This window comes from Leuciscus leuciscus (assembly GCF_965113295.1).
Source record: "Leuciscus leuciscus genome assembly, chromosome: 19".
NCBI classification, from domain to species: Eukaryota; Metazoa; Chordata; class Actinopteri; order Cypriniformes; family Leuciscidae; genus Leuciscus; species Leuciscus leuciscus.
The window spans coordinates 24826328-24844803 of NC_138743.1; the positions used below are offsets into that span (position 1 = coordinate 24826328).

General features: G+C 37.9%; 1 protein-coding gene across 1 annotated transcript in view; it reads left to right on the plus strand.

Annotated features, from left to right (window-relative positions):
• cdh2 (cadherin 2, type 1, N-cadherin (neuronal)) overlaps positions 1-18453 on the plus strand; it is a 44955-nt gene extending 26502 nt beyond the window's left edge. The window contains exons 4-15 of the mRNA XM_082146784.1: positions 1817-1957; positions 2067-2222; positions 5949-6093; positions 6181-6353; positions 8827-8964; positions 9055-9240; positions 9791-10044; positions 10698-10840; positions 13332-13565; positions 13681-13914; positions 15083-15222; positions 16731-18453. Coding sequence (XP_082002910.1) covers positions 1817-1957; positions 2067-2222; positions 5949-6093; positions 6181-6353; positions 8827-8964; positions 9055-9240; positions 9791-10044; positions 10698-10840; positions 13332-13565; positions 13681-13914; positions 15083-15222; positions 16731-16970 — 2184 coding nt within the window. The 3' untranslated portion in view covers positions 16971-18453. The remainder of the gene's footprint in view (positions 1-1816; positions 1958-2066; positions 2223-5948; positions 6094-6180; positions 6354-8826; positions 8965-9054; positions 9241-9790; positions 10045-10697; positions 10841-13331; positions 13566-13680; positions 13915-15082; positions 15223-16730) is intronic.
• The last annotated feature ends 23 nt before the right edge of the window (positions 18454-18476 follow it).

Here is an 18476-nt window from a genome sequence, read left to right on the forward strand (position 1 = left end):
TTAGACTAGTTTTGCTACTAGTCCCCCTCCTTATCTTGTGAGACGTTTTAATTACATCTCTGATTTAAAGTAAGTAGCAAAAACCATGTTTGAATGGGTACGGTTGATTTGTGTTTGTTTTAATGAATTCGATTCAAAACTTAACATTACCATTAAAAATGTTGGGGTTAGTACAATTTTTGTAATGTTTCTTATGCTATCCAAGGATGCATTTGATCAAAAATTCAGTATAAGCAGTGATATTGTGAAATATTATTACAATTTAAAACAATTGTTTTCTATTTTAATGTTTTTTAAATGTAATTTATTCCTGTGATCAAAGCTGGATTTTCAGCATCATTACTCCAGTCTTCAGTGTCACATGATCCTTCAGAAATCATTCTAATATGCTGATTTGATGCTCAAGAAACATTTCTTATTATCAATGTTGAAAGCAGTTGTGCTTTAATCCATCCTTGTTGAATAAAATTATTAATTTCTTTAAAAATATATATATTACTGACCCCAAACTTTTAAATAGGTAATGTAGATAAATATAGCTGTTTATTATTATGCATTAATTTATTGGTGCATTTGAATGAACGATTCAACGATTCTGAAAAACATGGAAATATCAGGGAATTTAATATTCCAAAAAAATCTAAAGTGTGCTTTCCAGGGCTCTAAAAATCATAACAATAAATGGAAATTAATAAAATCTTAAAAGGCTGTGACAGTATAATTATTTGTAGTAATGGTCAAGTATTTCAGCTACATATGGCTCGATAAACTGTAAACTCAATAAAAATCCTATCAAGTATGGCTAATTCATGGATAAATCATAGAAATGAATTGTCCAGAAAGAATGAGAACACTTTATCCATCATTCTTGTGTTGATTTAGATAAAGTAAACTGGAAAAACATGCCTTGCTTATTTTAAAGTAGATTTTTATTGTTTTACTTTCATAATCAAAAGCCCAGCCCTAGTTTATACAGCTAGAGATAACAGCTAGAGATAGAAAGGCGATTAATGTGGAATGAGAGGGAAAATAGGAGATATGAAAAGTAAACGAGAACAAACTGAGGTGAAAGATGTTTTTCCATCAGTTCTGTCAATGTTTATGTTGTCGGTTTGTTCATTTGGAGAGATTGTGAGACTGTGAGTAGGTACAAGGGTAATGAGTTAGCTCATCACCTGAGTCATAGCAGCGAGAGAGAAAAATGAGAGAATCTATCTCCCTCCTTCAACACCGAACTGCCGCCCGCCCCCATGTCACTGTCATTACCAGCAATATTTCACCACCAGGAGGAAGAGAGAGAAGATAGGTCAAGAGAAGGGAGGCTTAGTTGATATCAACTGAGAGGGAATATTGAGTCGCTTTGAGATTTTGTGCTTGCATAAAGAAATCAGTCGTTGTATTGTGTTGTTAGCTGGAAATTAACTCTTAACTGAACACTCAGGGGTTTTTGTTCTATATAATACTAAGAGCAGGGCAAATGTCTGGTCAAGCACATCTCCGGCTGCCTTCGGCTCTGAATAACAAGGCTCATGGAAAAAGGAAATGGAACAATACTGCAAGCTCGACACACACTTTCACATTCACTATGTGGGTGTTACTGCTCTGGGAGTTAACGATGGAGCAGCAGTGATATTTATGACCCCATTACAGAGGGTAAAATTAATTCTGTAATTATTCGGGGCCGGGGCAGAAGTGTTGCAAGTGCTGCAGTGTGTGTGGGTGTGTGCGCATCACCTAATGTACATTGACTGTGTGGGTGTTTTTGAATCTAACTGTTCTTCTTTTCGACATTTATTTTATTTATTTTTTTTGCCAGGTGCCAGTGATACTGTTTCCGCGGCACAGTGTGGTTGTCAAGGGCGATGGCAGTGTGAATCGCGTGAAAAGAGACTGGGTCATTCCTCCTGTCAACGTGCTTGAGAACTCCAGAAAACAATTCCCTGAAGAGCTTGTGAAAGTGAGTGTGTACACAACGAAAAACAACATTGGTTCATCATGTGAAGTGTATTCGAAAAAATGAACGGTTATTTTATGTTTATCCTGCAAAATTTGCGTGTGTGTTTCAGATCCAGTCGGATAAGGACAAGAGTAACACACTGCGCTATAGCGTGACCGGACCAGGAGCCGACCAAAACCCCACCGGCCTGTTTATCATCGACGCCATTTCAGGAATCCTGTCAGTCACCAAACCACTGGACAGAGAACACATCCCCAACTTCCATGTAAGTGTGTGTGTGTGTGTGTGTGTGTGTGTTCATGACTCAAACTTTTGTGTACATTTCATCCTAAAAAACAGATGCGCAAAATTATTCAGATTTATGAAACCGTGTGAATGATTGCACAAGATATCCTTTTCAAATATGTAGGGCTGCCACCGACTAAAGAATTTTCTAGTTGACTAGTAGTCGCTCATTTAAGCCATTAGTCGACTAGTCCGACATTTATGATATTAATTGAAGTACTTAAAAATAGACTTGGGGTTGGGGAGTGGCATCGGAATGTGGTTTCAGATTCAGGATTTAGAATAAATATTATAGCATTGTTCTACATTACAGAGAAATACTAAACCATAATAATGAGCATTTAAATATGAATTAAGCACAATTGTTCAGTTCATTATTTGGCCACAGGAGTCGCCGAATTGCCCAGTAAAAGAGTTGATTTATTATTAAAATTTGTATGTAAAGTTTATTTTTTATAAAAACAAATGTGTGTGTGGGTTAGCTTGTGCACTTTTCAATGCCGTTTCTTGCATACACAATGTTTAAACATCAGGCCTTTGGTCTTTAGATCTGTGCATTCCATCCAGGACAGAGAGAAGCCCTCTAAAACTCCCAATAAATTACATGTGTCATAGTTACCATGGCAGCCAGTCTGAGAATGTGACCTTTGACTTCCCTCTAATCCACTGTACCATGAAGAGGAGAGCAGGCAAAATTAAACTCTGGAGGAGCTTATCCTAACACTAAGTCACACACACACATTCATTCATTGTGCTCGTAGGGGGGCATTCCCTAAATCTGGCTTTTCCTAAGTAAGAACAATCCTCAATCTCCCCTGGAAGTAGTTTCAAACTTTTCCTGCCTGGTTTCAATACCCTTTCACTTCACTACTGGACCCGAGAGGCTGTTAACCTCCCTCAGTGTCTACCTAATCCACATTCAGATTCAAATTATGCAGAGATTACATGAATATGAAATGATTTGCTTCCTAATGGTGCCAAAGGTGGAGCATCAGGCTTCCTTCGGATAGCTCATGCATATATACAGCAGACTTAAAACTGCTCTAGCACGCAAACTGCAACCAAGTCAGCTATAGCAGTTGCTTAACCCCAATAACCGCTGTAAATGAGTGTGGCGGTTAATAGCCTCTTTCTCACTGACAGTGTTTCTATACTGCCATTGCTGTTACAGTTTTGCTCAGTTGGCTGCAGAAAATGTGTGAATTGAGTACTGTAAATTTCTTCTGAATGTTGCATTAAAATAAACTGAAAAATACTGCGGAGGTTCAGTCTTGTTCTCAAAACTCAAGAGTGTAAACGTGATTCTGAGAGTAATTCACTTCTTGCATCCCATAGCATAGCTAGTTAGTTAGTAAGATTTTTATTTTCGTAAAATAATGATTTTATTCAGCATGTACGTAATTCAACTGATCAAAGTTAACTGTAATGTTTCAAAAAAAATTATATCATCATATTAGAATGATTTCTGAAGGATCATGTGACACTAAAGACTAGAGTAATGAAGCTGAAAAATCATCTTTGCCATCACGGGAATGAATGACATTTTAAAATATATTAAAATAGAAAATAGCACCTTTTAAATTGTAATAATATTTCACAATAGTACTGTTTTTACTTGTCAAATAAATGCAGCCTTGGTGAGCATAGAGAAGAAGAAAAAAATCTTACCAATCCCCAACTTTTTGAACTGTAGTGTAATTTCATATGAAAATAACAGTGAAAGTAGTTGTTTTCATAACTGCTCAGGGGCCTGTTTCAGAAAGGAGGTTAAGTGAAAACTCTGAGTATGTTAACCCTGAAATGAGGGAAACTCTGAGTTTTCTGTTTCAGAATGGGAGGTATGTTAAACCTGAGAAAGCAGAGTAAGTCAAGCCTGTTTCTGAAAGAGAGGTAACTTATACTCAGAGTCAGTTACCATGGTAACTTACTCTGTGAACCTAACCTGGTCGGGAGCAGGTTTTCTTCGGTAAACCCAGAGTTTATTTCGGTCTCCTCCCCTTTTTTAAAGAGGAAGTGGTGTTTAAACACCTCATTCATTCTTTCAGTACATTTTTATTAATAAAAATTATAAATAAAATATTGCTATTTTTACTGGTTTTTTTTATTATTATTTTTTTTATATAAGATGAAGTCTATATAACTCCTTAACTGGCAAATGAAAAAACAGTAGTAGATTAGAGTTACATAATGTAGTTCTAAACAAATTCTACTGAATTAAACTGTGGCATTTACTGAAAATCACTGAACTGTGTTCATCTGTGCAACAGAAGAATACCCGTTTATACTTGGATATAAACTTATATTCTATAGGCTACTCCACATAAATATGTGAAAAAAATCTGAATGTGTAGATTGTGTGATGTGTAGACACATAATATTAACATTACCTCTCTGTGGCAGCAGAATCCTCATTGTCATGTGAAGATGAGCATTTGGTTGAGTATAACTTTATAACACTATTTATCATAATTTCTGGTGTATTGATAGGCTACTTACAACTGCCTGCAGGTTCTGTTGGGACAGGAGGCTCCAAAAGACAGATATTACCATCAGAATATGTTGGGACCAACAAAAAAAACCAACCCAAAGTAAAATAAATGGAAATATCAAAAATAGCCTATAAAAAATGACACATGTAAACCTCTTAAATTTTATGAAGGCCCTTGGATCTTCGGGAGTGACTGGCTCTGAAGTCCGTCCAGGAATTCCCTCAGCCAAAAATGCTGCTGCACTGCTTGACACTGGATGCCATTTAGTTAAATATGTCAAATGTAAAGTCAGGTAGCCTACACCCATGATATGCTCAAGCCTTACTTGATTGAATTATGTTTTTATATTTCATTTTCAGCTGCTGCCATGTTCTTTTAATGCCCGCAGGATTGCCCCTACATGAAAATTAAAATTAGGTTGAATAACATACTGTTCTTTCACCTCTGATATTATAACAGTTGAGTAAGTTACTTGTATTACTAACTACAAATGACATCTTCAGCAGTGTAATTAGATGAATGTCTACTTATTACTAATTACTAAATCCCATATCAACCTCAACCACTTGAACAATACAAAGAGAGACAAGAAACTGCACTTTTAATGCTTTCAAATAAACAATATACAATTGCATGAATTATTCTTGAATTGACCAAAGTGTGTAGAGGGAGAAGGTTACATTAAAAATATACCTTTTAAAAATGTATGTTAAATATACAGAATTGTTCTATAGTCTAATGCAATTACATCAGATTTTACTTTAAATTACAGAATAATTAAGAGAAATCCCTTTAATTAAATTGCAGTATTTAGATTACTTGGTAATTAATTACACCCAACACTGTATAACTAATTAAAATGTAAAGGTGAGAAACGTGCAGACCTCTTTTTGTCTGGCGCTGTTGCCATGGTGACTCATAATATCTGTGCTCCATTGATAATGGCTTTTTATAGTTGTGGTGCACGCGCTTAACTCAGAGTAGGTCAACTCAGAGTTGATTGAACTAACTCATTTCAGCTGTTCTGTAACCGAAAACTCAGAGTTTCCCATCTCAGGGTAAGTCAACTCAGAGTTCAAGTTTTAACTCAGAGTTGGTTGAACCTCCTTTCTGAAACAGGCCCCAGATGTAGACTTGTGTGTTTATTATTCCAGATTTTGTTTTCATGAAGAGTTTTCGTGTAAACTGTGACTTTAAATGTGTGTTTGCGTTCACAGCTACGTGCTCATGCCGTGGACATCAATGGGAACCAGATGGAGAACCCCATTGACATCATCATCAATGTCATCGATATGAACGACAACCGGCCCGAGTTCATACACCAGATCTGGAACGGAACCGTGGATGAGGGTGCCAAACCAGGTACACACACGCATTCACGCTTTTGACACAGTTAATGACATGCCTTCACCAATGAAGTTTAAACTGACATTTATTGCTCGGTTCTAGGTACATTTGTAATGACGGTGACCTCCCAGGATAAGGATGACCCAAATACAGCCAATGGAATGCTTAGATACAAGATCCTCTCTCAGACCCCGGAGAGCCCCTCCTCCAATATGTTCACTATCAACAACAAGACCGGCAAAATCATCACTGTAGCTGCAGGCCTGGACCGTGAGGTACGAGGAAATTTGTTCTAGAGGAATGTCAAAAATATACTACAACCAGTTTTATTATTAATGTAGTATTTATAAATGTCTTAAATTATATTTTACTTTTTACTTTTAATTTTAATTCAAGTTTAAGTAATTGTGTGCTTCTGTCTTTTGTAACTATTTCTTTTTAGCTGTAATATATTTTTTATTTCAATTTTAGTTAGTTATACTTGCACTTAAACTTATTTTAATTAATTTGGTTGTTGAAGCAAAATTTTTTTTAAAGTTTGTTTTTCATCAAATATAGCTTATATAATTTTATTTGAGCTTACTTTAAATTACTGAAAACTATTTTTAATAGTTTTAGTTAACAGTAACAACATTGTTTTCAACTGGTGGGTTGGAACCCAAAAACAATGGGCTGCTTATCTGGTCTAATGCGGTTAAATAATAAGATGCAAACACAGGGCTGCCAATTTTTGAGTTTAGCTTGGAGTGAGAATTATGGAGGGGGATGGTTTTGGGATTGGGGGTTAAACTGTTTTTAACTTTTTTTTTTTTCTTCTTTTTTTTTTAACATGGTAACTAAATATAATTTCAATATGTTTAGTGACAACGTTACAATGTTTACATGGTACACAATGTTTACATGGTACAATGACTTCTGTATTTATAAGTCCTTGACACAAATTTCACAATTTCAATTCATACAATTGAGATTTGGATTTGGATAAAGTACAGTATAAAGTAAGTACAGTAGCTACATGCAAAATTTTAAGGAAAAAATCAAAGGTTAAAAATAACCACTCAAATTAATACAATGTGTATAACGTTAGAATAAATTTACTGATACAAGTAAAAATATAATAAATATGTAATATAGTGCATATATTTAGCAAAATACTCCTCTCTAAAGTAAATTTTTCTAGCTAACTAACATGCTATGGTCATTAAATGGCTTTCCTGAGGTAAATGTAACGTTACGTGACATATTGTTCTCCAGCTGTATTATAAACCTCTTTCTGCGGTTTAAACACTGATTGAGCGATTACATTCGGTAAGTTATACTGTGTCTTTTAGTAAAGAGAAAGAGATGATCAGTTCACGTCCCCTTGAACTTAGTGATCTGTCACGTCACATTTAAGAGCGCCAAAACAATATCTATTGTTTGAATTTCAAATCAAAACTAACCTTTTCTGTCAGTGTTCTCTTTGCTTCACAATTTTTCGCCGTGTGAGAAAATTGATGTGTGGCGTGAGAGCCTGAAAACAGTGTCAATTGCGTCAAGTGTCACATCCAGTTGAGAGCCATTACTGTAAACCAGGGATTCCCAAAGTGTGGTACGCGCACCCCCAGGGGTACGCGAGAGGAAAAATGTAATGGCGGTCTGTTTTTTTAAGTGGGATTTTTCCACACAATAAAAAAAAACATGAACAGTAAACATTTCCTTTGTAAATTCCTTTTTCTTTTATTTTAAATAATAAAAACCTATAATTTATTCGTTTTTGATAAAACATATACATATGAAATGCACAATGACACACCTAAAGTCGCTCACGCACATACAAGCAAACTCTACACAGACGAGACGCGCGGAACTCTCCGCGCACACACAAACTTTCCACGCACATACTTATATGAAACGCGAGCACACACACACACAAACTCGCGCACATACACATACTCAATGTGACCCGAGCACACACACAAACTCTCCGCGCACATACTCATATGAGACGCGAGCACACACACACAATACAATACCATAAAGATGTGGAAAAGTCGATCAAAAGTGTGGCTACATTTCTCCAGGCTCGATGCCAACAGCGCGCGATGCAGTATTTGCGGTAAAATAATTGCTGCAAAGACCGGTACCACGACAAACATGATGAAGACCTTGACAGTGCACGGAGTAAACATAATAGCAGAAAGATGCTCCGTCTTCGACTGGTAAATGAAGATATACCTTGTTGATCAGTCTGATAGTGTTTATATTGCAATAATGACCTACGTATGTACACTGCCGTTCAAAAATGTGTTGGTTAGTCAGAATTTTTTTTCAGTAAGGATGCATTAAAGTGATCAAAAGTGACCTTAAAACATGTCACGTGTAATGTTATAAAATATTTCGTTTTTAAATAAAACTAAATTACGCGGCTGAAAATAACCGTGCTTTCTGTTACTGAGCCTGTGTCTGTCACTCGTCCTCTTAAAAGTGGAAGCTTGTGCGTAGCTTTGTTGCAATATATTGAAACTTTGTTGATGTTGTTATTGTCATGCGTGTTCTGGTTATTTGCGCATGATTAAACATGAGTCTTTATATGCTTTGTTGCGTTATTTTTTTGAAGTGGGGATTGGGGGTGCGCCAACCCGGTTGGGACATAGTAGGGTGTGCGCAGGAAAAAAAGTTTGGGAACCGCTGCTGTAAACCATATCCTTCTTGTGTTTTTAACCCTATTTTTCTTGTTTTTTTTTTGTTTTTTTTTGTGCCGAGCAGAAGGTCCCTCAATACACCCTGATCATTCAGGCTACCGATATGGAGGGAAACCCCACATATGGTCTGTCCAACACCGCCACTGCTGTCATACGCCTGCTGGATGTCAATGACAACGTTCCGGAGTTTACCCGAGAGACTGTGAGTGGCACACACACACAGACACTTGAACACGCATCTCGCGAAAGCCATCTTTGCTGAAAATCGATCTCTCTCTGTCTGTCTCTGTAGTTCCATGGTGAGGTCCCAGAGAACCGCGTGAATGTGATAGTGACGAATCTCACCGTGACTGACAAAGATGAACCGGGGACTCCTTCATGGAATGCAGTGTACCGGATCGTATCTGGGGATCCAACCGGACGCTTTTCCATCCCCACTGACCCCGTTACCAATGAAGGGCTTGTCACCGTTGTCAAGGTAACACTCACAAACTTACTGAGGAATAAACATACTGACAGATGGTCTGGAACTGATGTGAACAATTCCGCTTCAGAACCACTTTGGGTTTTACACTTTCTGCTCACTCATGAGAGGAAATCGCACAACGTCCCTCTACTTGAAGTCGGCACTGCTCACATACTTTGGTCTGCAATGCTGCATACAAGTGGAGTGATACAAACAGTGAAAAGTCTCAGCACTTTGCCCAGCCAATCAGATCTGTGGACCAGAACTAACTGTTGTATAAACACTGTAATTGGGTTGTGTTGCTAGAATCTTATAGGCACGGGTTCAAATACAGAGTAAAAGACGGTCTCCATGGAAACAGCTTCCACCTGCTGTTCAGCTGAGTTAATGGTTTATGTCTCTTAATTGAGAATGAGTAATTCATTAATTATTATTCAAGCATTTCTCCTCTGTGTATTTGATTGCAACACAATCCATTCATTGTGTAATTGTGAATATTTTCCCTAACAGCTCCGTTAACTTGATTGTGTGTGTGTGTGTGTGTGTGTGTCCTTGTGTACAGCCAATTGATTTTGAGATGAATCGATCATTCATGCTGACTGTTGTCGCTGAAAATGAGGTGCCGCTGGCAAGCGGGATCCAGCGCACCCGCCAGTCCACAGCCTCCGTGTCCATACGCGTCATCGACGTGAACGAAAGCCCAAACTTTGACCCAAACCCCAAACAGATCAAACTGGAGGAGGGGCTTCCGCAGTGGTCGATGCTAACGTCTTTTACTGCTCATGATCCAGACAGATATATGCAGCAGAGTATTAGGTATTAAAACACACACATGCATCTACACACACATGTTTGGAAAGGATTTTTTGAAATAGGAGAGTTTAATACACTATGAAGAACAAAGCAGTGCTTTCTTGCTAGTCCAGCCAGAACATTTATGGAAACTAAGCTGGAAAAATGATTCACTCAGAAATTGTCGCTCAGTCAGTCATGTCAGAGGTTATTTACATACAGAAGTCTTAAAGGTGCAGGAGCAAACAGAATATGTCATAGTCATGTAAAGTGGATGGTCATGAATATGGTCTAAAAATAATGTGAAAAAGACTAGGATTTTTCTTCTTTTTTTAAAGCTTTGTTTCAATTACCAAAAAAAAAAAAAAAAAGTTTTAGTTAACAATAACAACACTGGTCACACTGGAAATGGAAGGTCAAGTTAAACACTTTGCATTGTGGGATACATTGCCCAGCGCAGTATGCTCTGTTGTATCCTTCTCATTTTGACAAATGTAGAATACATACTATACACTGCAGAAATAGTAGGATATATAGAATGGTAAATAGTAGAATGAAAGTATGCTACTCCACATATAACCTTTGTGTTTTGTCTTTTTTTTCTTTTTCATTTCAGTGGTTTTTGTATGAAAAACTAATTGTTAACCATCTGTGTTTGGTGTGTTTGTGTTTTAAAGGTACTCTAAACTGTTTGACCCTGCCAGCTGGCTGGAGATCGACCCCAACAATGGACGAATTTCCACAATTGCTGTTTTGGACCGAGAGTCTCCCTATGTTAAAAACAATCTCTACAATGCCACATTTATGGCCTCTGACAACGGTAGGAGCAGCTGTGTTTGTATGTATATATATGCAGAAATACTTGCGATCGAGTGATTCTATTGATTTTAGCTCTAGGGAGGAATTGCAACCGAACAGATATGCACATGCCCACACATCCATGTTAATGATCTCACCAACGACATATGCAAACTCATTCTGAATGTCTATGCACTCACTTTCTCTGGGTTGTTCTTTGAAGCAGGCTCTCTCTCTCTTCCTAACACACACATATGCACATGCACTACCCGCTGTGTGAAAGAGTCTACTGAAGTCTGCTAGGCCCTATTCTGCTGTGGTGTTTAACATTCTCGCTGCATCAGAGCTCTGAAACAAACCCCCTCTCTCACACACACGCTGTAAATTTGAAAGCTTGTCTCCTGAAACACTCACTAAACAGTTGTGCCATTTTTGTATGCGGTATTTCAGTGCAAAACCCCACCTGTTATCCAGTTTAAATGCGCTGAAATAGCAAGGCACTGTATGTAAATGAAGTCATTCTCATTCTTTTTAGCACAAACGCACTCTTCTATGCAAATTAGGCTTGTTTTAGATCAGCACTATTTGCGCAAAATCAATGCTACTTGCATGGCAATGTTATCAAGCAATTATATTTAATTGCATTTAATTTAAATACATTTTTATTTAAAAGGGATGTTTGTGTACATTTTCTTGCAATCAGTAATTGATGAAATTATGGAGGAGAGTGTTGTATCCAGCTGTGCACTGCAGTAAAGTGCACTTTTGGCATTTTAAAGGTAGATTGCAGTGCCAACTACAGTCACAAGTTCCGCCATTGCCTAAATAATTCAGTGATTCTGTGTTTCCCGAAACCATAGTTCCAATGAACATTCACAAACTGCATTACAAAGTTGTGTGGTTGGAGTAAACAAAGCTAAACAATAGAGAACAAACATAGCAAAGTAATCTTCAGATACAAATAATCTGCCATTAATTCTACAAATCCTTACATAATCTTGCACCATCTTATTTATCGGATTTACTCCACCCTTATATTCCTAACCGAGAACTGAGATCAGGAAACAAATTCCTCCTTCGTATTCCGAAAACTCGCTTGAAAAAGAGGGGAAATAGAGCTTTCGAAGTGGTGGGCCCCACTCTATGGAATAATCTTCCCACTCAACTTAAAATGGCTTCCACTTTATCTGAATTTAAATCAGCGCTAAAAACATATATGTTTGGATTAGCTTTTAATGTGTAATTTACTTGTATTTATTTTTTAATGCATCATATTTGACTGTTGATAGTGATGTTGTTGGTTCTTCATGTATCTTGTCGTGATTATTGTACAGCACTTTGGTCGGCCAAAAACCGGAAGTAAATGTGCTTTAGAAATAAACGAACTTGAACTTGAACTTGAATTCAATCTCTAAACCGATTAAATAGCAGAAGTTATTACTCCATCTCCTGTGTGGCGCCCATTTACGGCAGTTCTTTATTGTTGAACCAACATGGTTTACATGTGACAAAGTTAGGAAACACTTGTGACTAGCTAGTTCATTTCTCCAAGGATGCATCGTACTATGGTAGTTAAATCAGAGTTATGTTGTGGAGCAAGAATTGCATTGCTAATTGTCTTTAGTTGCATAGTTTAAATTTGTAAACTTGTTAAAACAATTTGCTAAGACAGCGGGTGCAAATACACAACGCTAACTTAGCATTCTTAGTGAATTCCTGCCTCAACTCAGTTAAATCTTTGTGTGCAAGTAGCAGTATAGTGCTGATCGAAACCCTTTTCCACAAAGAAGCCTTTTCGTATCTAGTTCAATGCTGATTCGCACACCTGATTCAATAAATTAAGGATACTTAGTCGTACTTGATTTAGTTGTTTTCAGGCTGGAACGGATTAAAAATGTGTTTTGAATGCCAGCAGGAGTAGAACAGAAAGCCTCAGCTCCGTCAGCCTGCCTGCACGGCTCTGCCTGTCTCTTGTTCTTTGTTTAAAGATCAGTGAAGTCGAAAGGTCGTTACTCTTGTTGAAACAGAAACTAAGCTCTTTTCTAAGTAGTGATGGTCCAGTCTGTGGTGGTTATAAGGGCTCTGGTTTGATTGGATCTTATAGACTGTGCATTATGGTTTTTAAATGAGTTATCATGCCAACCGACCCAGATGAGTGGAACTTAAAGTCATTAACTGCTGTAGTTCATCTGCATTGTCAGTTTTCAACTATTAGTCTTGGGCTCAGATGTCACGCCCACGAAACTTTCAGTCATGAAGCATATTGCACACAAAAACGTGTGCAATATACAGCAACGGCTGTATGGATTCATCTTTTAAGAGTCAAGATGCACAAGTTCATTGCATCTTGTTTTTTAAACATCTCGTCACGTAGGTTACGTTTTTTAGATTGCGTGTTGAAAATAGTGTTTAAAAGTTTTAAAATGTGATTAGTTGACTATTCTAAAAGTCTGGCTACATGAGACAATGTTTGTTTTGACTTTCCCTTCTTTTTCTCTTCTGTCCATTGTCAGGAGTCCCCTCTGCGAGTGGGACGGGAACTCTGCAGATCTACCTGCTGGACATAAACGATAATGCACCTCGAGTCTTCCCTCAAGAAGCAGAAGTGTGCGAGCGTCCTGAGCCCAACGCCATCAATATCACAGCTGTAGACGGAGACCTCAATCCCAACGCTGGTCCCTATGCTTTCGAGCTGCCCAACCGACCCTCTGACATCCGCAGGAACTGGACACTGACTCGAATCAGTGGTACGCCACAACGCCATATCAAAACACTTTTCTCAATTATGTCTTTTCTCAGTTATTTGTCTTGCCAGACTTTATCTGATGCACGTGTTTTGTCACACTTGTGGTTGGTTTGTAGGCGATTATGCTCAGTTAAGTCTGAAAATTAGTTACTTGGAAAGTGGGATATACGAGCTGCCCATCAGCATCACCGACTCGGGTAACCTGCCCATGTCCAACATTACCTACCTGCGCATCAAAGTGTGCCAGTGCGATCACCACGGCGACTGCGTGGACATGGAACGCATCATGGCAGCCGGGCTGGGCACCGGAGCCATCATCGCCATTCTAATCTGCATCATCATCCTGCTGGGTAAGACACAAACTAGACAGAGATTGTTTCTTCCAGGCAGTGGAGTTCTTATCAGTTGGTCACATTTCTGTCGAGCACATGCTTTTGGTCGAAATAGTCACAAAAGATTTCATAGCGAGACTGTTGTGGAAATGATAGCAACAGTTCTGTTCACTTACACCAATGTTATCAGTTGAATCGAAATCAAATGATGCTTTTCTCTTTTCGGTTGACTTTAGCTGGGTTTCTTTCCACATATTTTTATTTTATATTTTATTTATTTTTAAAATGCTAGATTAACACCAAGAAGTGAATGCAGTTTCAAAAAATGTGCATTAAGAACTTATAAGCACACTTGAGGTGGATAAATGCTTTGTTCAGTAAGAAGACATAAACACAAACTACAATGGAAACATTTATAGAATATATTTCTAGAGGCGCATAAAAAAAGTCATGTGAATAATTCACTTTGGACCAATCTCATTGCAGAAATATGGTTCTAGTCTTCATGAAACGCTGCCAAACCCTGTTATCAAAATGATTGGCTACTGTCACCACCAAAACTGTCTGACATGCTGTCGCCTCCCGAAAATAAGGCATCTGCCTCCATTCACTAGCGATGACATTTTTGTCAGAAGGTTTCTGCACTCTAAAGTAATTTATTACATTTAATAAAAGAGCCACATTAGTTTCCCAATGGCCACAACTTCCATTTCTATTTTGCTCAAACTCCTATGTAAGTGACAATTTTGTTCTCAAACACATGGGATGTAGAAACTGTTTTCAGGTTAAATTAAATTTGGAACTTGGGAGGAAACACAGCTTATGATTATCTCTTGCACAATTCTGATTCTTCATCTCTACAGTTTTAAATCGCGTTACTTGTGTTAATTTACTTGAAAGAAAAACGGCAGATGAAATACTTTGCAGTGTCACAGAATAGCTGAATAATATCAATCCAATTTTTACTATCTTATGCGCTCATTTTACTGAAAAATTCCCTCACGGAAATCTCTGAAGCTTGTCTGAGGAAGCAACAGAAACTGAGGGGGTGGAGCTAGGAGAAATGTACATTTTGGTTGGTGGTGCTAAAAATTACACACTGCACCTATAACTGTCTGATCTCAAGTCATTTTGCTTGTTTTATATTGATCTCTCTCTCTCACTTTCTCTCTCTCTCTCTCTGCAGTGCTGGTGTTGATGTTTGTGATGTGGATGAAGAGACGGGATAAAGAGAGACAGGCCAAGCAGCTGCTGATCGATCCAGAGGACGACGTGCGAGACAACATACTCAAATACGACGAGGAGGGCGGCGGAGAGGAAGACCAGGTACATCCTCTCTACTGCTATTGCTACTGGGCATACACGATTATTTCAGCTCAGAATAACTTGAGACCATCTAGCTTGTTTAATAAAAACATGTTACAATGTTTGATTTTAAGTAATGGTTAAATCTTAACGATTTTAATTTGAGCTGCGTAGTGCGGTTTGAAATCACGATGACAAATTTTCAGCACTCATTTTCCAAGTAATGCTGATTACAAGTTACTAGAGACTCATTTTAAATTGATGAAACCGTTCCTGCTTTGCCTGGTGCTGTGAGCACATATTTTTGCATTTGCATTTGAGCCGAACTTTGGTTTAAGTGTCTCAATCTCACACACACACACACACACACACACACACACACACATTTTCAGTTTTATCATTTTGAAGACTTTTTAATGATTTTATGAGTTAATGATATTTTCTACCCCGTAAACCCCCACAGGAACCGTTTGGCATTTTTAGATTTTAATTAAAATTGGGGTACACTGCATTTTTTCCACCTGCCTCTACATCTTGCGCATGGCCGAGTGTTCTAGCTTTTCAAAGTAATGCTCCATGGACCATGAGCACTTACAGACATGTCATCTTTCAAACTTGTCGTGGGTATATTCTAACCTCTTGCATATCCATTTTTGTTGTTTCCACCTTCTTCTTTGATTATTTTTAATGGCATTTTCCATCGTCGTCTTCAAGTAGTTCTTGAAAACAGCGAGCCAACTGTGAGTATTGCCACATAGTGGACCAACTAATTAGTGCAGTCAATTGCAGGCATGTGTGTGTGCGCCATACAAAGTTTGTATTACACCGACCCTGCTGATTTCAAAATGCAGCGGCAAATCGAAACATACTTTCGGCTTTTGGCTAGCTATGTAAAGGAGGAAATACTATAGAGTTCGATTGTTTTTTATCCACCTTATATTTAACGTAACAGCAGGCGTCGCCATTTGTAACTTAAATGTGCTTCCAGTTATTTCAGCAGTATAAAAACAGTCTGATATGTGGCTTGATATTGCAAACTGGTATTTTTTTGTCACATTAATGTATCATCTTAGTCATAAACACACTGGTTTGTAGCGCAAAAAGTTTTACTTTTTTCTGCACTTTGTTATTCTTCTAGTTATTTACTTATAGCAGCTGATGAGAAGTCTAAGCTTTCGATACAAAGCTATTTATGACCACTCGCTAACCTAAAAGAAATGAAATATCAGTATGAATAAAGAATATTTTTATTTTACATCAAGATTAAAGTTTTTTAGTTGTACTTTAAGTATTTTCATTCCAAATGTGGACTGTTCCAAATTTTCCCTTAAATTTTATGTTTTATCAAATTTAGCTAACTTCTGAAAAGAAAACCCACATGAATGTCCTTCAAATGGAACAAAGCGAATTTAAATTGCATTACTATAGTCAAAACGTTCCTTGTTTTGCATGCAGATGTTTCCAGAAAACCAAGGGCTTTGAAGCAGACCTCTAACCCTGTTTGTGATTGTCTATCTGTGTTTCTTCAGGACTATGATCTGAGCCAGCTGCAGCAGCCCGATACTCTGGAGCCAGACATGATCAAGCCCGTCGGGATCCGCCGGATGGACGAGCGACCGATGCACTCCGAGCATCCGAACTATCCCATCCGCTCGGCCGCACCCCATCCCGGAGACATAGGAGAGTTCATCCACGAGGTACGCTGTGTGTCCGCTCTTCTGAAGTCGCGCCATATAAAATGGCTCGATGGCACCAGTGATAAGACTTAATGGTGATTGATTGGTTAATTGGACCTAGGTCCTTTTAGTTTTGTTGATCATTAGCCGGGCTCAGAGATCCAATAACTCATGCTACAGTCTGTGGATGCGCGCCCTCCTACGCACACATGCAGACCTCACACGCTCTAAGCAGTGCGACTGCACTCAAAGCAGGGTGAGATTAGCAAGAAACTGCTTAAATCAGGTAATGAATTAAACATTACTGCTAAATGTAAGCAGCCTCACTTAAAAGACAGACAGGCTTTTTATACATCAGCTTTTGCCAATCGTTTCGACCAAACTGTAATTTAAAGAAACCTGTCAGATGGGATTTTGTAGCTCTTTTTTTTTTTTTTGCATTCGAACGTGAAAAGAAATTGTCACTTATGAGTTTTGTTTATAGTCATTTTATGTCTGCAGAAAGATTTGTTTGGACAAGCGACTTCAGGATTCAGAATTATGTCAGCTGAAAGTCTATACAGTGTTTAGTCTATGTTAGCACTCTGTCTGGATAGTGTTATGCTAAGAATAGAACTCTATCTGTACAATATGGCGGTGTTTCAAAACCAAGTGAGCTGCCTACCTAGACCGCATTTTTGGGCACCAGAGGCATTTTAAACATTCAAATTGAACATGCATTTGGATGTTCGATTCACTACCAAAATTGGTTGGGCACATGTAAATCAAATATTTGAATCTACCCCAAAATGTTGTCTAGGTAGACATGTGATCTTGTCTATAGAATGTGTTTGCCTCTGTTGCATTATCTATCTAAAGTTACGTCCGAAATGCTGTACTACATACCTACTACTACTCATTTTCACTACTACAGTTCGAATGCTAGCTTTAGCACGTTTAGCTCATCTCTGGGAAAGTGCATGAAATGTCTAACGTTCCACACATCAGCTTGTTTGGCTGAAGAAGTACATCATAGTTTTTTTTTGTTTTTATATATATACTTTTTGTTATTATTACAGACAAACATGCATGTATTGGATTTATGTTTCTTCCATTGGGTGCCCACACTCCATACCCCCTCCACCATCATTGGATTTATTTGCTTAAAATACAATTGATCATCGTGCAAAAAAATCATTGTGCTTTTTTGGCAGGTTGTTATGCTGTAATGCTAAATATAACGGTAGAATTGTGTGTATTACGACCTGGCAGGGACCTGAAAATAAAATAAAAAAGGTTAATATATCAGTATTTATAATGTTTAAAGATTACCATAATCTTATAAATTCATTTTATGAGGAAGTTCATAGGTTACTTCAGAGGATAATTTTAAATGTTGCAGAGACTGCAGATTTCCTGAGAGGCAAGACACATTATTTCATTGCAGGAAATAATGGCCAGTACACAGTGGTCTTTGTGTTCATTTAAATTTTGGATTCACCTGCACATTTTACAAAACAGTAGAGAATAGTGCTGCAGCATGTGAATTGGCTCTCACACTGTTTCTACTTAATGGGTTTCAGTTCTATTGTCACTCCTTCCTCCTTCCTTCCTTCCTCT